At 59.5% G+C, this 24,508-nt stretch overlaps 2 protein-coding genes across 4 annotated transcripts in view; both read right to left on the bottom strand.

Moving 5' to 3' along the window:
• CUNH4orf50 (chromosome unknown C4orf50 homolog) overlaps positions 1 to 17,446 on the bottom strand; it is a 40,457-nt gene extending 23,011 nt beyond the window's left edge. The window contains exons 1-3 of the mRNA XM_036328562.1: positions 17,340 to 17,446; positions 14,943 to 15,343; positions 9,922 to 10,060 (exon numbers count right to left, since the gene is read on the bottom strand). Of these exons, the coding sequence (XP_036184455.1) occupies positions 9,922 to 10,060; positions 14,943 to 15,232 (429 nt within the window). The 5' untranslated portion in view covers positions 15,233 to 15,343; positions 17,340 to 17,446. The remainder of the gene's footprint in view (positions 1 to 9,921; positions 10,061 to 14,942; positions 15,344 to 17,339) is intronic.
• Positions 17,447 to 18,695: 1,249 nt separating this feature from the next.
• Positions 18,696 to 24,508, bottom strand: part of JAKMIP1 (janus kinase and microtubule interacting protein 1) — a 68,923-nt gene continuing 63,110 nt past the window's right edge. For 2 of the 3 annotated variants that reach the window (XM_036328511.1, XM_036328520.1), the window contains 4 exons: positions 21,918 to 22,121; positions 20,965 to 21,030; positions 20,330 to 20,374; positions 18,696 to 19,600 (listed from right to left, as the gene is read on the bottom strand). In XM_036328511.1, the coding sequence (XP_036184404.1) occupies positions 19,571 to 19,600; positions 20,330 to 20,374; positions 20,965 to 21,030; positions 21,918 to 22,121 (345 nt within the window). In that variant the 3' untranslated portion in view covers positions 18,696 to 19,570. Of the gene's footprint in view, positions 19,601 to 20,329; positions 20,406 to 20,964; positions 21,031 to 21,917; positions 22,122 to 24,508 lie in introns of all 3 variants that reach the window. The other variant, XM_036328531.1, reaches the window with a different exon arrangement.

Here is a 24,508-nt window from a genome sequence, read left to right as displayed (position 1 = left end):
CTCAGCTCTGCCCACCACCCACGCGCCCTGCCCCGGGCTACTGCTAACCCGTCCTAACGGTGCTGCCTGCTGCCCCTCTGCCCACACCAGACCCTGAGGCCCTTCTGGAGGGGAACTTGGCTCATCCGGTCTGCACCCTCACCTTAGCCTAGCACAAAGCAGGTGCTTAACGCATGTGTGATAGCCGGATGCGGAGGCAGAGCCTGCAGACAGGCAGGTGTTTAGACTCCCTGGTGCATCTATGGGCAAACATTTACCAAGTCCCTACGATGTGCCGGGGCCATTCCAGATGAGGGGGACGAAAGTGAACAGGTACTGCCCGCCCCCCCCCACCCCCTGTCCCCCGGGTGCTGCCCTCTCCCAGCAGACCCTGCATCAACCCCTAGCTGAGCCTCCTGCTCAGAGCCGCCCGGCTCCCTCAGGCTCCAGCGCTGAGACAGGCCCTGGAGGCCACCATGGGGTCACAGGCTGACGGACACTCCTCACCCTGGCCCCGGCTCCGGCTCCGGCTCCCACTCACAGTGGCCTCTCCCCCAGCCGCCTCCCCACCTGCCCTGGCTGGCCTGCCTCTGCACGCCTGCGTCTGCTGTCTCTTCTGCCTGGCTGGCACGTAACTCCTGGGGGAGGGTGCTCATCGCCTGCTGCTTGCTGGGCAACCTCCCCCTCCCCGCCACACACACACACACACACACACACACACACACACACACCCCTCAGCCCCAGCCCCGCCCTTCCACACGCTCACCTCCCAGCAATCCCACTGAACTGCAAACGGGGCAGGCTGCTCTCCTGTTTCCAACCTTCCATGCTTCCCGCTGCACTGAAGGGGAAGCCCACCCCCACCTGGCTTGGTCCGCTCCCCCCACCCCATCTCTGCTCCTCCCACAGCCCCTCTCCCTCCTGCCTCAGAGCCTTGTGCCCTGCTACCTGCTGCAGGCACCTCTCCTCCCATGGAGGGCACCCAAAAAACGACGCTACACCCCTTTCATTGCACAAGTGATGAAATCAATTCTCAGAGAGGGAGGGTGACTTGTCCAAGGTCACACAGCACACACAGTGGGAGCACAGGACCGAGCTCGGGGCTCTGAACTGGGTCCACGCCCCCCGCCCTTCCCGCACCTCTCCGCTCCGACCGGTTGACCTTCCTGCTTTCCCCACTCACGGGAGCATTCGCCTGTAACTTTGCATGGTTTTTGCTTTACCTTTACTTTGAAAGATAAGCAAAAGGAGGAAAACAAGGAACTCGGTGAAACCCAGACACACAGGCTGTTCGTGTGCTGGACGGTGCCCTGCGGGCCTTTTCCGTGCAGACGCGCTCACAGTCTCCCCAGAGCCAGGAGGCTGTGTTCCTAAGAGCACTGGTGCTTCTCCTGTGATGTTTTTGAAGGATGGTTTTCTCACAAGTTCTTCTGCGACGGGTGTTTCGCGGCTGCCTGATAGCCCCTGAGATAAGGACCGCCGCCCCCAGGGGACATTGGGTTGTTCCGAATGCTGACCAACAGGAAAAGTGCTGAGGGAGTTTAACATCTGAGAAACAGACAGAATAAAGTGCAATCCTGAGGTTGGGCCTGTTTGTAATCTAACTAATGGGACCGGGCTGACCTTTTTGTGTCAGGTGACTGGCCTGTCATCTGGCCTTTTACGTCAGCTGTATGTTCACCGCTCCCGCCTGTGTTTCAGTTTCACACGATGTCTTAAAGCCTCGCTGGCTGCCGGAGTGAGGGTCAAAGGTGAAGCAGCGGTTCTGCCCACAGGCAGGCAGTCAAGCAGGGGCGGGCAGCGCTCGCTAAGCAATGAGAGATTCCGGTCGCTGCCACCAGGGGTCGCTCTACTCACACTTTGGGGCAGAGAGGCTGGCGGAGCGCCCAGCCTTCCTGACGCCGCTGTCACCCAGGACATGGCCTCAGCTCTAAAAAAACAGCCTGACGCTGGCAAATGAAAGATTGTGACTTTTAATCCCCTGGGGTCAGCCTCCCTGTTGCCCTCGGGGCCAGGCCACAGCCTCTGGCTGGAGCAGCCAGCCACCCATTGCCACTGTCTGCGCCTGTGTCTGTCTCCCCTGAACGCTCTGAAGGCCAGGTCGGCTCACCTCTCCAGCCCAGTGCCGGCACATGGCAGTGCCAGTGCACACTTGCTAAAAAGCACAGGGCGGGGGGGGGGGGGGGGGCGGGACAGGAGGACATCTGCAGTGGGCCCTGCTTATCAGGCAAACCACAGTCCTTTTATAAAAAATATATTTTTATTGATTTCAGAGAGGAAGGGAGAGGGGGAGAGAGAGAAATATCAGTGATGAGAGGGTATCATTGATCAGCTGCCTCCTGCACGCCCCACACTGGGGACCCAGTCTGCAGCCCGGGCATGTACCTGACCGGGAATCAAACTGTGTCCTCCTGGTTCACACATCGATGCTCAACCACAGAGCCACACCGGCCGGGCAAACCACAGTCCTTTTTAATTCCTTTCACCCGGGACCTGAGCAGAAACACCTCCCCAAGCTCCTCCCAGGCCCGGGTTTGTCCTTGGAGTGGCCGTCCTTCCGGGACTGGGGCTCGGAGCAGCCTGCACTAGAAACTGCGAAGTGTGTGCTCCCGGCAAGGCCTTGCCTCCGCGGGCTGTGGGTTTGGGGACAAGGACACTGATCCCTGCAGCTACCTGCTGACGTCAGCGAAGTTCTATGTGGGAAATTACTGTTTAAATATGAAGCCAATAAGTTATCTTCTCATAATGACTGCCTTCCCTGTAACTCTCACTGCGACGCCCAGAGCACGTCAGATGCCGCCAGCAGCTGGCCAGGGTGGTGGCGAGGCGTGCACCTCCTTGGGTGAGGGACCTTGCCCCTGCCTCAGTTTCCCCATCTGCACAGTGAGGATCAGTAATCCTACGGGTCCTTGTAAGGCAGCGGTTCTCAACCTGTGGGTCGAGACCCCTTTGGGGGTCGAACGACCCTTTCACAGGGGTCACCAAAAACCATCCTGCATATCAGATATTTACATTACAATTCATCACAGTAGCAACATTACAGTTATGAAGTAGAAACGAAAATAATTTTATGGTTGGGTCACCACATGAGGAACTGTATTTAAAGGGCCAGAAGGTTGAGAACCACTGTTGTAGGGCATCAGTAGGTGCTTGCAGGGAACGCAAGACTGGGCCAGGCATGCAGCAACAAGCAATGGACGCAGCTTCGGTAACGATCTGCCCGATGCACGCGCCCCTGGGGCCGCCCCCGCCCGTCTCCCAGTGCCTGTACGTCACCCCCAGCATTGCCCTGCGGTGGTCCCTTCCGCTACAAGTTTCCGTTTCCCAGGGGCCGTGGCACAAACATCTCCTTATGTCCATTCATTCCCTGAGCAGAAGCCCCCTCCCAGCCCTCCCGGGTGAGTCACCTGCTTGCCAGCTGTGGCCGGGACCAGGATTTAGGGCCGAATGGGCCCCAACTGGTGACAAGCAAGAAGGCGAGTGGTGGAGGAGAGGCGGCCAGGCCTGTCCCAGTGAGATGGGGCCACCGGAGGTGGGTCATGTCGCCACGGGGGCACCAAGGAGAGAAGGAGCTGCTGTGAGGTCAGGGGAGTCCTCTTAGAGGAAATGACCTTCCCACCCAATGGGGAGAAGGTAGCAGGGACTTACTGGGTGGCCTGGGGAGGAGACAATGGAAGCTTCTAGACACAGGGACAGCGTGCAGGCTTCAAGAGCCTGGTGCATGCAGGGGCCTGCAGGGGCGCAGGGTGTGGGTGGGGCAGGGGAGGGTTGGGCACGGCCCGGAGCTCAGGCCAGAGCGGCAGGGGCCGCGGGTGCTGTGGGCAGGAGGTTACCTTGGTCCCGAGGCGCTGAGGGCCAGGGGAGGATGGAGACGGGTTACCAGGGTCATCCAGAGAGAGGCCCCCAGACGAGGTCCTGCCTGGGCTCCAAGCCCTGGGTCCCCCCTTTGGAAACACCCCTCTGCTTTGGGGAGTCGTGCATGTGCACTGCTCTCTGGTTCCAAGGCCGACCTCACAGGTGTGCGGCCACTGCCGCCACGGCCACGGCCACAGCCACGCTCATACATTCCAGACCCAGACCCCGAGGGCAACGGCTGGCTTTGCAGTTTCCTTATCAATAGGTTAGAGCATTTTAATTTTAAAGTCACAGGCCACCCTCCCCTCCGGGCTGAGGGCTGGCGGCTGGCGGGCCCCTTCCTCTGCCCCTCCCCCTTTGCCAGGTGGTTGTGTCCCCCCCTTGTGGATAGGGGTCTCGTCTTACTCCCCGGGGTCCCGCCCACCAGTGGAGACAAGTCAGTCCCATTGACCCTTCTCCTCTGGGACTGGGAGAGGGGCAGCGATCATGTGCGCAGTGTGGGTGTGTCCACCCTGCTTCCCCCTGGACCACACAAGCCCGGGAAGAGATGATGGCGAAGATGACAGTGATGGTGGCGACAAAGATGGCAACTGAAACTGAATGTGACCGCCCACCCATGATGCACCGGGACAGGGCTAAGGGCCTTCTCTGAACCTCATCTCATCCTCACCATCCGACAGGGAAGCAGGTCCCAGGGTCATTCCCAGCTCACACCTGGGGACGCGGAGGCACAGGACGGTCGGTAACCTGCCCACAGGTACCACGGCCGCCAGGAGGCAGAGCTGCCGTCCACGCAGGGTTGCCCGCCTCCGCCTGCACACAGCTCGCCCCAGTTCACAGCTCCAGTGTTGAAGGTTCGCGTCCTCTATCCTGCGGTCCCTACACGGCAGCCTCTGCTGCTCCCTGTACTCCCGGCTGACGAGGGGCCGGCTTCTCCCAACGCTAGAGGCAGGCTGGCTGGGAACCCACTTTACGGCCATTTAGGGAATTTTCCAGAGGATTTTGCGCCACAGCATCCGGCAAAGCCTGAGAGCCGGAGCCTGGGGCGTGGGGGCCTTGAAATGAGAACTGGCGAGACAGCGAGGTCACATGCTGACAAGGGGCTGGTGGGCTGGTGGCGCACGGCTACCGAATCCCGCCGACGCTGCCCCCCAGTCCTCAAGAGCCAGCCCTGGCCTGGCATCTCCAGGTAAGGGCACAGCCTGGAGTCAGGGCTCCGGTCCGGCCCATGTTCCCTCCTGGCCCTGATACGTGGTAGCTGAGTGGCCACGGCCAAGTCACTTAACAGCCGGGTCTCGGTTTCTCCATCTGTTCAGTGGGTGACAGCCTGACTCCCAGGCTGTTCTAAGGGTTAGATGGGAACACAAAATGCCCAAAATGTCAGTGGGGCCTCTTGACTAGGTGCTCACCCTTCCTCCTAGAGAAAGAAGGAGTGAGTCGCCGTGTAGGGGGAGGTAGGTGGGGCGGTGAGGACGGAAGCCAGCAGCCTCAAGGATCGTCTTACGTTTAGGAACATTACAGAAAGGATTCTAAATGACAGTTTCCATCTAAACACGATTTATTTTCCAAAATTACAGTCAGGTGCCAACGTCAAAACGTAGTTTTCCTTTTATCCAATGAACTTAACAAAGGGAGAGCGAGCAGGACACGCGGCCTGGGGAGGGACAGGAGGAGGGTAAAGTAAAAAGATAAAACAGATACACGCTCGTTAGACACGGTCCAGGCAGGACACACGGCATGGGCTGAGACACGCGAGCGTTTCAGGTTCCGGTTCCTTTGAAATAGACCATCTGGTCAGAAGATAAATTTGATTTTTTTTTTAATGAGCAATGGCGCTTGAGCTATGGTTGCTTTTGGACTTTTCCTTAAATGCAAACTGACCGGCTGGAGAGAAGCAGGGCCCTGGGCCCGGGGAGGGAGCTGGACCAGCTCTCTTTCCGGGAGGCAGGTGAGTGCGGAGGAGACAGAGCACCTGGACTCGCACGACGGTGTGACCGCGGGTCCGTGCAGACCCCGAGCCTCAGCCTCACGGGCGAAGGGAGGACAGTAACGGCACCGGCCGCCGTCTTCACGCGCATTACATGGAACAACGCCGCTGGGACACCCGTGGGGAGCCACACACAGGGCAGGAGTGGAGCACATGGAAGCTTTGACCTGTCCATCAGTCACATGACTAAGCAATGGCCTCTGCCCTCGCCTCCGGAGCATCAGACACCTGGCCGAGGTCACCAGCTAGCCAACAGGAGAGCTGGAAGGCCCGCCCCACGTGCTCCCCACGCGCAGCCCTGCAAGCTCCGGCGCCTGCTGCTGGGCGACTGCAACCCCATCAGCCGGGCCTGCCCTCCAGGAGCGCAGCCTCATGAGGGGAAGGCAGATAGATGCACACGCACGCCGTGCAGGGACGTCACCGCCTTCATGCGGGGTGGGAGGCCGAAAGGGGGTGATGCTTTCCCAGGGAGCGGGGGTCAGGGGAGATGCACAGCACCTGAGAGCTACATAGTACCGCACGCCCAGAAGCTCACCGGCCCGGGGCCTGGCACGCGGCCGGGATCATTAGATGTTGGCTATGGGTCGGCAGGGATCAGACAATGAGGGATGAAGGGTGGCTGGTTGGCTGCCTGGACAGTGGTGGGAAGCAGACGGTAAGGTGAGTGAGCTGATGGAGCATGGGAGACACATGGGTGGGAGGACAGGTGGGTGAATGGGTGGGGGGGTGAGTAGGACTGGCTGGGTAGATGGGTGGGTAGGTACTGCCGGAATGAAGGGTGGACGGAAGGGGCCGGGGGAGGGGGGCTGGGTGGGTGGACGAAGAGGAAGACTGGACAATGGGAGAGTCAGGGACTTAACCAAGTGTCTGTACCAGAAAGTGAGAGAAGAGCGGTCACTCCTGCCCCGGGGTGTCGCCACTTACCAGGCTCCCGTGGCCAGCAGGGGGCGCGCCGCGCACTCGCTCCCCGGGGGCCTGGGCTCCCAGCTCCGCGCGCAGGCGCCGGTTCTGCTCGGCGAGGTCCTCCACCTGGCTCTGCAGGCCGATCTCCGACAGCTTCAGCCCGTAGATGCAGCAGCGGAGGTCCTCCAGCTGCCCCCGGAGCTGGCGCTGCGTGGCGCGCTGCTCCCGCAGCCGGCGCGCCGCCTCGTCCCGCTCCCGCTCGCCGCGCTCGGCCCTCGCCTGCAGGGCGCGCACCTCCTCGGCTTCCTCGGGGTCGGGGTCGGGGTCGCGCTGGGGGCCGGCCGGGGCCGGGGGTGGAGTGCTGCCCGGGGCCGGGGCGTCCAGCTCGGCCAGCAGGAGGCCCGCGGCGCGGCAGAGGCGCCCCACGTCCCGCTGCAGCCGCCGCACCTGCGCCCGCAGGGCCCGCTCCTGCTCCCGCACCAGGCCCAGCTCGCGCCGCTGGGTCCGCCGGCAGCGCTCCAGGGCCGCCGTCCGCTGCCCCAGCGCCTCGTCCTTGTGCCGCAGCTGCTCCCGCAGCCGCTGCAGCCGCCACCGCTGCCGCCGGGCCGCGCGCTCCTGCTCCAGCACCTACAGGTGGCGGTGGGTGCGGGCGTCAGGAAGCAGCCCGGGGCCACCGGCTCCCAGGGGGCCTGTCTTTAGTTTAAACTTCGGTGTTTTGTTCATCAGAGAATATTCTTACATTAAAATGACGCATAAAACAATTTTTATCTCGGTTAGTGAGCTTTCCGGCGGCCCCGCCCTTACATCTTGCACCGGAGCCGGTGGTGGGAGACAAAGTCACCCAGCGAGAGCCGTGCAGGAGCCGGGAGCAGCCCACGGGCTGGGCTGGCGCGTTAGGGAGCCGGGAGGGCCCGCAGGCAGGTACGCCTGGAGACAATGCCCCGGGAGGAAAACCCGGTGTGCCCCCCGTGTGAGCCCTGTCGCCCCGACAGGTCTGCCTCTAGGGGCTTTCTGAGTGACCACAGGCCACTGCGGAAATGAGGCGTCCATGCTGCCGATACACGCCGCCTGCAACTCTGGCCACAGGGCAAAACCGCCAGTGGGCCAGTGTCAGGGACGGAGGGCAGACAAGCTCGTGCCCGCACCCCTACACCTGCCCGGAAATGCACGGATGTCGGGGAGAGAGCGAGGCAGAGGTCCAGGCTGGGAGGTAGCTGGGCCAAGGGGTCACCGCGGGGTCCTGAGCGAGCCCCTCATCACTGAACGCCCACGCCTCGCCTGGGAATGGGGTCCTGACAGGGGTTTCCCAGGAGTGAGCAGGTGTCCTGAGGCCGGAATAGGGATGCGGGGGGGGGGGGGGGGGGGGAGGGGGGGGCTTCGTGTCTACCGAACTCGGGTCCGCAGCCTTGCGCCCCTCGCCATCTCCCTTGCTGTCGCCCTGGCGCCCCATCTCCCCACCACGCCGTGGGCATCTCTGGTTTCTCACACGTACTGGGGGCACGGCTCAAAAATGCACATTAATGTATGTTCCACAGGGATCCGTGATGGTGGGATCGCACATGCCTCTGCATTTTGTATTAAAAACTCCTCTTGGGCCCCCGCTGGCGTGGCTTGGTGGTTGAGCACCGACCACTTGCAGACTCGAACCCCAGCAGGGGGCGTGCAGGAGGCAGCGGATCGATGATTCTCTCTCATCAGTGTTTCTATCTCTCCTCCCTCTCCCTTCCTCTCTCTTTAAAAATCAATAAAAATATATTTTTTAAAAAAACACAAAAACTCCTCTTGGGACACTGCTGGTGACATGCTACAAGCCAAGGAGGGTAATGAACTTGGCTTTCTGCGCCCGGCGTTCAATAGAAGGGGAAATCGCCACTGGCCCCCGCAGCTACTGGCTAAACCCGCGGTTATGAGCTTTTGTGAGCGGTTCTGACTGTCCCACTGTAAGGAACACGTGGCGACAGCGTACCCATTATGCACACGCCCCATGCAGAGTCCTGAAACAGTGCCTGCTCAGACGCGGGAGGCCCTTTCTTAGTGCCTCATAGTCCATTCTATTTGTAAACCCAGCTGTGACTCACAGAACTGATTTCACAACCCGATGACAGATGTCAGCCTGCAAGCAGACAATCCCTCGCTGCGCTGCCCTGCTCGTCACAATCCAGAACAGGACACCCCTGGGGCTCTTGGGGTGCCGCTGCGTCTGCTTCCACAGTATTTCCTATATGTGTCCCGCCCTCCTGCCTGCACCATCTCTCCCCTGGAATATTTCAATAAACACTACTAATTACAACAGCGGCCACTGCTGAGTGTTTTACACATCTTAACTCACATAACAATTTGAGGGTGTTGGTGCTATATCATTCCCATTTCACAGATGAGAAAACTGAGGCCCCAAGAGGTTTAGTCACTTGCCCTAGGCCACACAGCCATCTGCCTCCAGCTCTAACTTGTTCCCCACCCCCACCGTCTTTCTCTCTCCCATGCAACTAGAATAACATCCCTTAAACCCTGACCTGGAGCCTCTCCCACTCAAGTCCCCGAAAAACTGCTCTCTCTCGCCTTCAAAATCGGGTCCGCGCAGTGGCCCTGGGGTCTGGCCCCTGGGGAACCCTCCAGTCTCACCAACTCCCTCTCCCCACCTACACCCCCTGCTGGGTCCCGGTATGTCTCCCAGACTTCCGTGCCTTTGCCCAGGTGGCTACCCACGCCTCACCTCACATGCCCTGCCCTCAAGGCCCCACACTCCCGGCCCAGCTCTCTGTAGCTCCCACCCCATGCACTTGCTCACCATGCCGCACCTCCCTCATGACACAGCGTCCAGTTCTGCGTTCCTTGTTTCCTACCTGAGTCCCCACCTGCACTCCAGCCCCGGAGGTGGTGACAGGGGTCAGCCATCTCCCTGTCCTTAGGCCAGAGCTGGCTCCCCCATACAGGCACGGAGGCCGTAGAAATGAACGCCCCCCCCCCCCCCCCCCGCCCAGAGCTCCAGGTCACCCCGTGCCCTCAGCCCCCACCCCAGGGGTCCCCGTGGGAGCCTGTGAAGCAAGCAGGGCAGGGATCCCCTTTTACCGATGACCTCACCCAGGCCCCACAGGCTCTCCCCGGCCCCCCCACACACTGTCTTAGCTGCGACCACATCCACACACAGGGGGACCCTGCTGGGAAAGAAACTGGCGCTGGAGGGAAGGCGGCCGTACCTGGCAGGCGAGCTCCCCCTGCAGCGCCTCCAGCTGCTCCTGGGCCCGGCGGGAGGCGCTCCTTTCCTGGCACACGCGGGCGCTCAGCTGGTCCACCTTCCGCAGGAGCTTCTGCTCCGACAGCTCCAGCTCCTGGATTCTGCAGCGGGAAGCAGGCGGCGCTCAGTCCGACGCACGCAGCAAACACGGCCGGAGGTTTCACACACGCCGGAGCCCCTTTCTGATGTTATTTGGCCAATTTCTTACTCAGACACAGTTGCGTTTTGTAAAACATTCACACGTATTTTTCTAGGGATGATCTACCATACGTCAAAGACCTCTTTCGACTGAGGAGGCACCATGCATCGGGAATCTTAGTAGTGACCTCATCTCTAAGCCAGTAACCCCGAGTCTGGGCGACTCCGGTTAAGAACTGAGCCTGGAGAAATGATCTCACTCATTTGTGGAATATAACGAACACAAACTGATGAACAAAAATAGAGCCAGAGGGGGGAAAATATTTTAGAATATAATAGAAGTAATCCTGTTATTTGCAGATTTCTAATATTTCCTACAACTTTTGTGATATCATACTATGTTAGTACAGTTTTGATAATATTATTACACTTAAGATCCTTTTTTCTTGAAATATTAATGTTTATTGCATGTAATATTATTATATTTAGGATCATTTTTCTTGAATAACTAGAGGTCCGGTGCACGAAGTTTGTGCACAGGTAGGGTCCCTAGGCCTGGCCAGTGATCAGGGCCAATCAGGTTCCCTGCCTCTCCTCCTCCTCCTTCCCTCGCTCCCTCAGCACCCCACTGCCACCGCCACTGGTCGCCCGCCATGTTCTGCTCCACCCTCTGGCGGTCAGCACACGTCATAGCGAGCGATCAAACTCCCGGTCATATTAGTCTTTTATTATATAGGATTGGTGTTTATTGCATGTAACATGATTATATTTAAGATCATTTTTCTTGAAATATTAATGTTTATTGCATGTAACATGATTATATTTAAGATCATTTTCTTGAAATATTAATGTTTATTGCATGTAACATGATTATATTTAAGATCATTTTCTTGAAATATTAATGTTTATTGCATGTAACATGATTATATTTAAGATCGTTTTTCTTGAAATAAAAAATAAAAAGAAAGAACTGAGCCTGAAGCAAGCACCTGCATTGCCTCAATGAGTCTTCACATCGCCAGCCCACAGTGGGCTGCATGACCCCTTCCTCACACAGGAGGAAACTCAGACCAGAGAGGCCAGGCAGCCCGCCCAAGGTCACACAGCACTGCAGAGCCCAGGCTGCCCGATTCCCAAACTGACCCTCGTAACCCTCTGCCCCGCTGCCTCCCGTCTGCGCTGCATTCCTGTGAATCTCTTCTGTGGAAGTGATTAAGCTCAGAAAAAAAAAAGCTTCTGCCATTAAAATAATTCACCTGTATTACTACAAAAGTAAGAAGTTGGAGGTGGCCTAATTGTCTGGCAGGGACGGCAAAGCCACGTGAAGGCGTTTTTGTTTTCAGGGGAAAGGCTAAGCTGTGTCACATGCAACGTAATACCCGGCGTGGATGAGAGCACTGACACAGCCACGCGAAAAGGAGAAGCGTGCGTGAGCGCGGGAAACCCGAAGCCAAGGTCTGGCCCCTGGTCTCACTGGGAGAGAAGGGACCTCCAAGATTTGCCTGCCACCTGCTTGCACCGAGCACCCGAGTCTCCCTCATGTGCCGATCTTACTCCTTAACAGGAACCAGGGGACACGTGGAAAGTGTGTGCACAGCCTGCATGGTCTGCCCACCGTCACTCCTTTACCAAGCCCACCCCGGTGACCCGCCCATCCAGGACAACGTGGCTTCCCCGGACGAGGACCTAGCTTTGCCTGCTGGCTCTGCCGCTTACCAGCCCTGGAGCCTAAACTGGACTCATTCACCACTCTGACCCTCAGTCTCTATCTGTAAAAAACAGAGGCAATTGCACCTTGCTCAGAAGGTTGCTGTGAAGATGAAATAAATGATGCATTCTTGTTAATAATCAGCCAAGAGTCCCCTCTCCTCCTCTAGCTCCGAGGCCCTGGGGTGAGCTTCGAAAGCGACAGAAGGGCATGTGGATTATAATCGTGTCCCTTCCAAACTGCACGAGAGGAGTGGCCCCAGGGTCATCGGTCAGAGCTGTCGCAGGAACCTCTGATCTGTTATGTAACGGGGTGGCATCTAACGGAACAAGAAAGGCCTCTCTTTAGACCCTGAGACCAACCTGAAACATTAACTAGGAGGCAGTGTTTCCTTCTGGTGCCATCCCTATCAGAAAGCGACTGGTCTCGCTGTGGCAGGCGGAATAATGGCCCGCAGGTATACCTAGGCCCGGATCCCTGGGGCCCGTGAGTGTGGCCTTCAAATGCAAATGAGACTGCAGATGAGATTAAGTTCAAGAATTTGAGATCATCCTAGACTGTGTGGGTGGGTCCCAGTTGCAATCACGGGTCCTCCTAGGAGAGAGGCAGGCATTCGAACACAGAAGGTGCAGGCGTGCGGGCTGCTTGGCTGGCCGCATTGCAGACAGAGGCCAGAGCGAGCATGGCAGCTGTGGCCGCTGGCCAGGCCAGGCCAGGCCGGCCCCCACAGCCTGTGGAGCGCACTGGCCAGAGCACAGGGCCCGCCTGTACCTGACCTGAGCCAGGGAGGCGCGCAGGCCCTGCCTCCAGAAATGCAGGCTGTGAGGCCGCTGTTGGAGCCACTGGCTGGGGCCACAGGAAACTCACACCGAAGTACAGCTCTGCACCGATGAACACCCAGTTAAACAGAGCAGAGTGCAGGGCGGGAAGGAGTGCTAGGAGCTGGGAGACGTGCTCAGGAGGTGGGATAACGTTGTCCCCTCATGGCCGCCACTCTGGCCAGGCTGCCTGGGTTCCAGTCCCAGCCCCGTGGCTGGCGCAGCCCACCCTCAGAGAACAGAGGACACAGCCCACATTTCCCCACCGACGGGCCCAGGACGCCCCGTCCAGGACAGCCTCACCCCAGCCACGGAGGCCACTCCTCTTCATCTCTCACAGTGCCCCGCTCTGTCCCTCCCTCACACGGAGGGGTCTCCTGTGGCCGGGGTGTCCCGCCCATCCTCCACACGCCTGCTGACCTCCTGGTTTTCACTATCGATCTTTCTGGAGGAAGATTCGAGTGGACAACCCTGTGTGGGCCGTGCTGCTCCCCTCTCCAGGGCTGGGGCCCTGTCCTCCAGCTCCCAGCACCCAGGACTTATGGGATGAATGTGTCCCCCCAAGTTTGTACATTGAAGTCCTAACCCCAGCGCCTCAGGATATGACTGTATTTGGAGATGGGGTCTGTACAAAGGAATTAAGGGAAAATGTGGTCGCTTGGGTGGGCCCTACTCTAATCTGCCTCGTGTCCTTATAAGAGAGATTAGGACCCAGACACACACAGAGGAACACCCATGTGAGGACACAGGCACAAGACAGCCGTCCCTCAGCCAAGGAGAGAGGCTCAGAAGAAACTAATCCCCACTCCTCGATCGCAGACTTCCAGCCTCCAGAACTGTGAGAGGATAAATGTCCGATGTTTAAGCTGCTCCGCCTGTGACACTTGGTTGTGGTTGCCACGGAAACTAATACAACTTAGTGCATGGCTCTTGGGGAGTGGGTGCAGGTTGTAGAATCAGTGGGTGGGTGGATGGGTTATGGATGGATAGATGGATGGATGGATAGATGGATGGACGGATGGATGGATGGATGGATGGATAATGGATGGATGGATAGGTGGATGGATGGGTGGATGGATAGATGGATGGATGGATGGATGATGGATGGATGGATGGATAATGGATGGATGGATAGGTGGATGAATGGATGGATGATGGATGAATGTATGTATAGATGGATGGATAGATGAATTGATGGATGGTAGGTGGATAGGTGGATGGATGGATGGGTGGGTGGGTGGATGGATGGGTGGTGGGTGGATAGGTGGATGGATGGATGGATGGATGGTGGGTGAATAGGTGGATAGATGAATGGGTGGGTGGTGGGTGGATAGATGAATGGATGGATGAAAGGATAGGTGAATGGATGGATGGATGGATAGAGAGATGGAAGGATGGACAGATGGGCAGAATCACAAGAGTGATACATAGAATAACAAAATAAATTTTTAATATGTGACTTTCTCCATGTGAAATGTATTATAAAGAAGAAAAATAGTAAAGCGGATGTAAATACACATGTAACGACTTGCCTTTATTAAAATGAAGGGAAATACAAGAAAAGGCCGAAGTCTCGGGCAGATCCAAGACTCTGGCTGCTGGGCTATTGGGAACCTGTGGGAGGCGATCCTGCCATGACCACACTGCATCTCCGCACTGCGTTCTCCTCCGAGGCCCATGCAAAGCCCGCCTCATGCTGCTGGGCCAGGCTTCAGACAGCGATCCCGAAAGAGCCTGGGCTTTGGAGAGGCCTGGACCCATGCCCAACCTGGGGACCGTGTTGGCTCCACACCAGGGAGCTCAGGGTCAACAGTGAGAAACAAACGCAGACCCTGCTGCGCAGGTGGTGGGTGAGCCGAAAGGCCAATCAGATGACGGGCAACCGAGGGACTAGTGACTGCCCGCGGCCACCCCTGTCCCTGGGCTGGAGGGACACAGGGAGCAGGTGGTGATGCTGGGGCGGGGCTGGGCCACCAGCAGGAGCAGGACCACAGAGGGAGCCAGGAGCAGGACTGAGTTGTAGCCACAGTCAGAAAAGTCACCCAGAGCAGCGGAGAGGGGGCGATTCCCTGGCTTCTCCCGCCCTCCGCCCGTCGATGTTCCCATTGGCCGGGCGAGCTGGGAGACCTCTCCGCCGGCTCAGCCCCGGTGGGCAGCACAGACCGGGGACAGGAGAGAGAGAGCAGGGACGTGGCAGGCAGGCGTGTGGCATGGGTGCGCCCGCTTCCTCGCCAGGGAACGATTCAACACGCCTTCCTACCGGCTCTGCTGCCCCGGGTTCGGGAACACACACAGAAGAGGCCCCCGAGGCATGTTTACCTGCTCCTGAGCCCAGACTCCGACCTCACGTACTTGTCCACCGCTGCCAGCAGCTTCTGCTCAGAGGACTCCAGCTGCCTCCGGAGCGTCCCCGTGTCCAGGTCGGGGGTCCCGAGGGCTGCTCCCTCCGGGCGCCATCCCGGCTCCTCGCCGCTGTCCTCCGCGTCCTGGAAGACCCAGGTCGTGTCGATCTTCACGTCCACGTTCATCACGTCCACCCCGTCGCCGCCGGGGGCTCTGACCACGTAGCTGAACGTCTTCTCGGCGCGCCCGGTGGCCTCGGGCTCCATCCCGGCATAGTGCGCAGCTGCGGTTCGCGCCGTCGAGTGCGTTTGCAACACTGACTTTCTGGAGATTGCGAGGCGGGTGCAGCGCCTCCAGATTGTGCAGGAAAATGTCCCCTGAGGAGGCAAGAGCAGGTGGATTATTCATGAGGGGGACTCGGTTTCAGAGGCACAGGCGTCATGTAATATGCATGGCACCTCTCGGGTTACGGGCCGGCATGCCAGCGCTCCCCCAGCGAGGACGCGGGGGGGTGGGGGGGGGGGATTCACTTGGAAGGAAACGCTGAGCCCGGAGACCACGAGGGTGCTGCAGGGTCTCCGCAGTGGAGCTCCAGCTGACACCGGTGATGCTGGGGGCTGTGCCCGCTCGCCCAGACAGCCAGCGGCCCCCCAGGACCCGGCCCTCACGGCGGCTCGCCTGACCCGGTCCAGCTCCCCGGTAACCCTTGGAGGTGGAGTCGCCGTAACTAGCTCATAGGTGAGGAAACCCAGGTCGGCAGCGGGGAGCTGGTCCAGCCCCACGGATGGGAGGGCAGAGGCAGGTTCACAGCTAGGTCTGACCTCAAACCTTGAGGCACCCAGCCCCGGGGAGCACGCACCTCCCTTCCCGCAGGGAAAGCCACCGGGCCTGGAGGGGGAGCAGCATTCTCGCTCTTTCCTGGAGGGGCGCAGGCTGGAGGGAGGGCGCCCCCCGCCCCCAGGACAGGTAAAAGCCCCCCGCCCCCCAGGACAGGTAAAGCCCCCCGCCCCCAGGACAGGTAAAGCCCCCCGCCCCCCAGGACAGGTAAAAGCCCCCCGCCCCCCAGGACAGATAAAAGCTCTCCCGCCCCCCAGGACAGGTAAAAGCCCCCCGCCCCCAGGACAGGTAAAGCCCCCCAGAGCCTCAGGGGGGAAGCGCCCCGCTCCTTGGGGGTTAGTGGCTAAGACTCCCAGGTCCGTGGGAATGACCCTCCAGACCTGCGGGAGGAGAGAGAGGAGGCTCCCTGACTATCAACCAACCCCCTGGCTCCTCGGGTGGAGACCAGGTGGGAAGGGGGGACATCGCATGGAGCGGCTGTAAGGACGGGCCTGCACCCTAGGGAGCCTGGGAGGTTCAGGAGGGACAGCTGCCGGAGCGGGCGCCTGGTGTTCCCACTGGAACCCTAACAGCCCCGGAGAGATGGGATGAAGGGGGCGGGAGGGCCGCCGCTGCACCCACTACAGAGCTGGAAGGGGGCGTAGTTTGGGGTCTGCAGAAGCCCCCGGGAGTTCTCAGACCGCCTCCGGGAGAGGACCCCACAGCTGGCGGGACCTCCCACCTCACTGGCAGGCCTCTAGCAGGTTCTGCTTAAATGTGAGAAAATAAACAAGGAGCCATTGCCTGGCCTGGGAGTGTGTGTGTGTGTGGGGGGGGGGGGGGGGGCGGTTCCTGCAGGTCACCACCTGGTGACGGAAGAGGAGGGAAGGGCAGGAGCCACAGGCCCTGAGACCCTCCGCCTGCAGGAGGGTGAGCCGAAGGATGGAAGGGCCGTGAGGTCGCTTAGGAAGGGTGGGTGGTGGGTGGATAGATGAATGGATGGATGAAAGGATAGGTGAATGGATGAATGGATGGATGGATGGATGGATGGAGGATGGATGGAGAGATGGAAGGATGGACAGATGGACAGAATCACAAGAGTGATACATAGAATAACAAAATAAATTTTGTTATTAAGGACCCTGAGGTCGCTTAGGAAGGCGGCAGGCACCACAGCCAGGTCTCCAAGGTAACACGGCCCCGCCCCAACCAGAGAGCTGACCCCTGGCCTCTCTGCCCAGCTCCCCACTGGTCACGCTGCCTGCAGAGGAGCCAGGTGTCGGGGTGCAGAGTGGGCGGCCACACCACACGTTTACACTGCACCGTGTGCCTGACCCCGTGCCCAGAACCTGGCTGGGCCTTCCCCTCCTGCCCCCAGCGGCTCTGTGAGGAGGGTGGAGGTGAAGGGCGGACCCATCCCTTCGCCCTTCTGGGTGAGGATGTGACCATGAGTCCAGTTGACCTTGTAGCTGTGCTCCCTGGAAACCACACCTGTGGACCATTGGCTGCGTTACTAGGCAACCACCACCACAACAACCCTGAAGGGGTGCACCTCACCTGGGCGCCAGGGCTTGGCTGCCAGAGCGCTGAGGTTCCCTGAGAAGAACGGCTCTTGGAACCGGGCCTGTCCCTGGCAGGGACCTTGGAAGCGACGTCTGGACAGTCACACAAATGCTGGCTCTTGTCGGCGACTCTGGTCCTCCAGGCGGGGCAGCTCCCGTACCTGCCTGCGGGGGCCTCAGCCCTCACACCTGAGCCGTCTCAGAGACGGGCTCCTGGTCCCGTGGGCTGTACGGTCTCCGTTGAGGACGCCTCCCTCTGAGGGAGCAGGGTGCACCTGCTGCGCCTCCTGCCAGGGCTCGGGGGGCCCGTGGGCTGCTAGTGGTGCCCAAAGAAGCGGTCTCATGGGGTGCCGCAGGGAGACCGCCCCCCCTCCAGCCACAGCTAAAGAAACTGAGATGCAGAGTGTCTGCTGCAGGGAGGTGGCCGGGCGGCCAGTGGACCTGCTCAGGTCTGACTTCAAAGTCCGCGCCCTCCCAGCCCTGCCTCTGAGTGTGAGGGCGAGCAGACAGCAGGTGGACACCGGGTGGCATGAGGGCCACACTCCTGCCCCCCTCCCGCAGCGGGCAGAGGACCCCGACCACAGGAACCGCTTCCCCGAGGCCCAGAGTGCCTCCTGGGAGCCCGCAGACTCAGGCAGCGAAGCAGGGTTTCTCTGCGCTGCCTGGGCCCCAGAGAAAGCAGACAGGGTCTAAGGCCTTCACTCCGCACGTGGTCCCACAGGCCCATCCCCACCGGAGCGCTCAGATGCCTGGGTTTTCAAGCAAAGACGTCGGTTCAGTCATGTTTGCTCACTAAACGTTGATAAGTCGTGGGGGCTGGTGTACAGGTGCTTTGGGTTTAGATTGAAAAGAGAACAAGTATTTCTCAGCTGTCCTGGGGCGTTTCTTAGGCCCCAATCCTTTGATTTGGTTGGAACATCCCTCCCCATGTGCCTGGGATGCCCCCTCTGTGCCAGTCGCCATCCTTCTCCCTCCCTGGGTTTGCCCTTCCGAGAACTCTCCGCTCTTCTATTGGGTCCCCTTCCCCACGGCTCCTTCAGTGGCCTGAACTTCAGACATTTTCATTTCCGCCAAAGGTTCTTCTCACTGGATATGTCAGGATGGCGGCGCCGACCCACAGGCACAGAGCAGCGATTCCCATCCTTGGGATCAAGCCGTCCTTGCCTTCCTCTGCCTCTTCCAACACAGACGTGGCTGTCCTTCCCTCCGCACTCACTGCCTTCTATTTCACTTGATCTAGCCTGTCCAAAAGTCTTCCTTCCAAAAGTGTGGGAGATGACAGACATGTGAGCAGGAGCCTTCTTCTGGAAACGATGTCCCCACCTCCCACCCGCCCCCCAGAGAACAGCAGCAACAATGCCCGAAAGTCTCCTCCAGGACCCCTCCTAGACTTGCCTCTCACCAGATGGTGCCCTGGCCTCCTCGGCTGCCCCACTCTGTCCTTCTGGGAGGCTGGACTCGGCGTCTGGTCTCTGCCCGCTCCCCCGAGGCTGTAGGAGAGCGGCCTGGTCTCAGACCATTGCAGAAGGAGCGTCATTCCCAGCGTTTCTTCCTCTTGCAAATTACAGCCAAGATGAAAGACAGTCCCCGTGTGGTCAGCGGGGGCCTGTCCTCGCAGTCCTCACGCCACATGGCCCCAGGCCCTGTCATGCTCTGGGACTTTCTCCACGTCACACACAAGAGAGTGATGGAAATCGGAGTTCCCTGGGGTCCGCCCTCCGCAGTGAGCGAGGCTCCAGCCCCCCCCTCTGGCGGGCAGCTGCTGATCCAGCTGCACACACATCTGGAGGGTTTTGTGGATGGGGCTTGGCTTTGGGTTCAGTTCACAGGGACACTGGCCAGTCCCTCTGGGTGCCCAGGGCACCGTCCACGAAGACATATGTACATGGTCTGCGTCCGCCAGCGCCCGGGCAGGGACGGGCTGTCCCCGGGTGCACAGACGCTCTCCCGGGGCTCAGTTTCTGGTAATTGCACTTAGTTCCCTGGAAGTCAGGTCTCTGCCCCTTGGGCTCCTGAAGGTCCCCCGTGGGGACTCATGTGGCCCTGAGCTTGACACAATCCCCATCATTCCTGCAGAACTCCTACAGCTCGGCTGGCCGGGGCCGCTGTCGATCCAAAAGGCCCCCCTTGGAGCCGTCGTCAAGTATGTGGGTTCTGGTCCAAGTCTCTGCACGTGGAATAGCTTGTGGATTTTGGTTTGAGTGGGGTTGGGGTTGCCATAGGGCCTCAGTTCATCCCATAAGCTCTTTTTCTATCCTGTAGAAGGAAAAAATAATGTGATATGATGCAGGAACCAAGGGGTAATTAAAATGGTTGGAGAAGCCCCAGGCTTATCTGCCCCCACCTGCCCAACTGCTGTCCTGACGCTCCAGCTGAGCCCACCAGGGACCTTCCCCCAAATCCAGGGAGGAGGAAACAGGACCCAGATAGCCTGCCCTGCAGGACCCACCCCACCCTCACCCCCATGGCTTCCCACCCCCATGGCTTCCCACCCCCATGGCTTCCCCACCCCCATGGCAGTAAGACATCCCTCTCACAATCCCAGGACCGCTAGCTCCTAACCGCTCGCCTGCCTGCCTGCCTACCTGATCGCCCCTAACCACCTCTGCCTGACCGCCCCTAACTGCTCCCCTGCTGGCCTGATCACCCCTAACTGCCTCTGCCTCAGCCTCCATCACCATAGCTTTGTCCAGAAGGTCATTTGGGCTAATTAGCATATTACATTTTTATTAGTATAGATCAGCAGTTCTCAATCTGTGGGTCGCGACCGCTTTGGTGGTCGAACGACCCTTTCATAGGGGTCACCTAAGACCATCAGAAAACACATATATAATTACATATTGTTTTTGTGATTAATCACTATGCTTTAATTATGTTCAATTTGTAACAATGAAATTGGGGGTCACCACAACATGAGGAACTGTATTAAGGGGTCGCGGCATTAGGACGGTTGAGAACCACTGGTATAGATGAAAGGATACCAACCCCAGCTCTTGGCTCCCTGCAGTCATCAAGGCCACAGAATGAATGCTAGTGAGAAAAACAAAAAAAGGAACAAAAACTATAAAATAAGACAAAAGAAAATGAGGCAAGAAAGAAAAGAAAAGAGAGAAAAAGATGTAAGACATGTAGTATGGAATTCAGGGGCAGCATTTTATAAGAACATCGACCCTGGGGTTCGGTTTGGAAAGAGAAACAGGAAGTAAGGGGGTTTCCGGAGTGGCCCCTTCCCAGCCCTGGGGTCCTGGCCAAGTGTCTGAATTTCTCAGGCTCCGTTTAACCCATAAAATGGGAATAATTGTGGAGACAAACGGGGCTGGGTGTGAGCACGTGACAGGCTGGCCTCGCTTCTCCTGGGAGAAGGTCTTTTGTGGGAAAAGGACATCACGCACACGCCCCTCCCCCACACATAATTCACCCCAAACTGCACTTTTCTTCCCTAGAAGCACGCTCAAAGCAGCTACTTGGCTCTTGGACGTGCGGGTTTAGGGGGGACAGGGCGGAGAAGGGGTGGCTGGAGACGGCCGTTCTCCGGCAGCAGGAGCAGGCAGGAGAGAAGATTCCCGCTAACGTCACACAAGCACAAGCCCCGCATGGCCGGGCTCGAACCCCCGACCCACCTTTTCCTCCAGTTCCTTCAGGTGCCGCCTCTGGGCCTCCAGCATGGCCTCCAGCTCCCGGATTCTCTGAAACACACCCCGTGATGCATCAGAAGTGACACCTCAGGTTCTAACCCTGATCCCTCCTGTTTGCCAAGGAGCAGCGTAGCAGCTGCAAGCGCACGGACACTGGGCAGGCAGCCCACCGGCTGGTGCGCACCCACAGACGGGCATCGCCACCACCCGGACCAGAGGAGAGCCTTTCCCGCCCCAGGAGGCGCTCTCAGGTCCCGCCCCCCCAACTCTGTTCTGATCTCACTCACTGAAGACTGATTTTGCCTGTTCCTGAAGCGGAAATAGAATTTTACAGGTTGTGCTCTTAAGACAGGGTCTCTTGAAAACGTAAAATAAAGACTGGGCCACAGCATGGAGGTGTCCTGGGCAGGATCACTGATTTGAGGCGGCGCCAGACCCTGGAGGGAGCGAGGGCAGAGGACCCGACTGGGGCAGGTGTGCCGCAGTGTCCACCCAGACTCGCCCAGGGTGCTGAGGGCCTGCCTGGGTCTCGCCCTGAAAGGCCAGGGTCCCAGGACCCCCCAGTCCTGGAACAGTGCTTGGCACATAGATATTAGAAAAATCACAAACAATGGTGTGGCGAGAGAGAGGAAGACGGTGCATTTGTAGAGGTGGGCAGGGCCCTCAGGATGTCAGGCTAAGCAACCCAGACTGTGTCCTCTGGGCCATGGGGAGCCAAGGAGGGTCTTGGGGGAGGGGTGGTGCTGTGCTGCATGTTAGGAAGGGGTGCGTGGGGGGGTGATTGGCAGGGAGAGGGACAGGGTCCCGAGAGGGGTTGTGATGGCCTGTGGCCCCAGCAGATGTCCCTGCAGGCCAGCTGGGGCTAGTACGCTAAGGCACAGGGGCGCCAACAGGGCCCGCGGGGTGAGGAGTGGCCATGGCCGCGGCTGCCGCCTCACCTGCTGGGCCTGCTGCAGCAGCTCCATGCGCTCCCGCAGGACCTGGCTGTCGAACTCGCGGCTCTGCCTCAGGATCTGCCTGCGCACCTTCTCCACGGCGGCCTGCAGGTCCTCCCGCTGGCCCGCGCTCAGCGCCCTGCTGGCCTTCTGGCCCGGCTCCTGCTGCAGCGCGTCATACAGCGTGGCCTCCAGCTCCTGGATTTTCTGAGTGGCCAGATCACACAGACAGTGGATGGTCGCAAACAGGTGGACAGTCCCATCCAGCGCCCTGACCAGGACCCTGAAGCCCAGGGCGGCAGAACCCGGGCAGGGACCCAGCAGGCAGCCAGCAGCCCCGGCAAGGGGGCGAGGGAGCCGTTCCCAGCCCCACACACATTCCTGGGAATGTGTCTTTCTCCATCTGAGGGCAACAAGAACAAATAATCATAACCATCCCTTAACTGTGTGATTTAGCCCGGCCGCGTGGCTTGGTGGTTGAGCATTGACCCAGGAACCAGGAGGTCACAGTTCGATTCCCCGTCAGGGCACATGCCTGGGTTGCGGGCTTGATCCCCAGTAAGGGGGGTGCAGGAGGCAGCCAATCAGTGATTCTCTCTCATCATTGATGTTTCCATCTCTCCCTCCCTCTCCCTCTCTCCGTCCCATTCCCCTTCCCCCTCCCTCCCCCTCTCTCCCTCCCCGTTCCCCTCTCCCTCCCTCTCTCTCTCCTTCCTCTCTCTCTAAAATTCAATAAAAACATGTTTTTTAAAAAAATGTGTGATTCAACTGGTTCTTAATTTACCCCTGACCTTGGGAGCAAGTCCCCCCTTCATCACGGTGCTGAGGGAGAAACACGTCTCAAATCGCTCACACTCGGGGGTCAGCTGGCTGCGTAGGAGTGCAGCTTTAACCCACGCAATGCGTGGCGATGTTTGAAGTGACCCCCGCGCCCTAAGGAAGGAAGACGCCCTCTGTAGCACAGTGGATGCGCAATCGATGGTCCATGTGGAATCTGGGAAAGCTCCGAGCTCTATCGCTAGAGGAGGGCATTTCTTTTCAACTCCACAGCGAGACACGGACATGCAGTTACCTCATGGGAAAGTCTAGGGAGTTACCTGCTCTGCCCCCTGGATGCCCACGTGCACCCCTTCCTATGGAATAGCTCCTGGCCCCGAGACAGCACAGGCCAGGCACCAGTTTGGGGGAAGGGACAAGAGGCGAGCGGTGGGTGGTGTGGGGCAGGGGCAGTGTGGTGACCCTCTCCTGCTGCGTGGGCACTGGATCCTCCGGCCTCCTCAGCATCAGCACCGCTGTGCTAACCCCTGGCAGACTCTGGACCCATGGCGCCAGGACCAGGTTCCACCCACAGGCCTCATCCCCTTCCCTCTCTGCCCTGGTGGCCACCCCTGGGGTCTGCTCACTGGTGTGCGGAAGGGTCCCGTGTGGCTCCCCCGGAGCGGGAGTTTGCCTGTGCCTGCTGGGGCGGCCCCTCTCCATTTGGCCCAGCTCCTGGGGGATCCCCATGTTGCCAGCCTCCAGCCAGGACCCCACCACCCAGCTCAGTGACAGAGGGATGCGGTGTGCGCCCACCAGGCTCACTGCTGCCCCAGGCACAGCCCTGCCTCCCTCTCGGAACATCGCTTCCCTGACCACGCACCAGCCGAGCCGGGCTCACGCGGGCCTGGCATCCCCTTGGGCCTCAGCACTGTCTGTGGTGTGAGTGCAGCTGCGGAGCCGGCTGAGCGTGCTCGGTGGGCACCAAGGTTTCCCCAGTGTTTGGGAAACACCTCTCTTCGAGCTGCCCCTTGGGAAGAGGCCCCTGGCCGCGAGCTCTGCAGATGTCGCTATTGTTCCGCTCCGTCTCAGCCCTCCCTTCCGCATCCTAAGGACCAAGAAATCCTTCAGTTTCCCAAACCTATTCCATTGCAGCGCCCTCTCCCCGCCTCCCCTCCCCACACTGCCTTGGCCTGAGTTCCTGTAATACTTCCCGAAACCACATTCCTCAGGCTTTGGGGGAAATTCTAGGCGAGGGCAGGGCTGCATGTCAGAAAGGACCTGAAGTGCAGGTTCATGGGGGGGGGGGGGGGGGGTGCAAAAGGACCCAGACTGATCAAGGGAAAACCAAAGCTGTGGAAGAAGACGAGAGAAGGTGAGGATGTTTCTGTTTTGAATCCCCCTTAAACTCTGTTCTCAAGTTGTGGGCCCAGAAGCAAGACCTGGCAGGGCGGGGGACTCGGTCGTCCCAGCCTCCGGCTCTCCTGAGGCCGGCTCTGGCACCCCAGCTCGGAGCCCGGCCGCGAAAGGCGTCCCTTTGGGTGGAAACAGACAAGACGAGGGTCGCACTGGACCAGCCTCCCGCGCGGAGCTCCCGCCTGAGCTGGGCCCCGCCGCCCGCTCTCCGTCTCCCTGGAGACACTCCCGGAAACAGGAGTTTGAGTGTTTCCAGTGACTGGCGGCATTTCCTAGGGATGAACCCATTCTGCACAGTGATTTCAATGACAAGGGACCTGGCAAAGATGTGCCCACACTCTGTCCGCTGCCCTGCCTCCCCTGCACGGCGCGGCCTGCACTTCTCGCCGTCGGAAAGGCCGCCACCCGCGCACTCGGCTGTG

This window comes from Myotis myotis, unplaced genomic scaffold (genome assembly GCF_014108235.1).
Source record: "Myotis myotis isolate mMyoMyo1 unplaced genomic scaffold, mMyoMyo1.p scaffold_m19_p_1, whole genome shotgun sequence".
In the NCBI taxonomy this organism is placed as follows: domain Eukaryota; kingdom Metazoa; phylum Chordata; class Mammalia; order Chiroptera; family Vespertilionidae; genus Myotis; species Myotis myotis.
The sequence above is the reverse complement of the archived record's forward strand: the minus strand, read 5'-3'. Positions and strand labels throughout refer to the sequence as shown.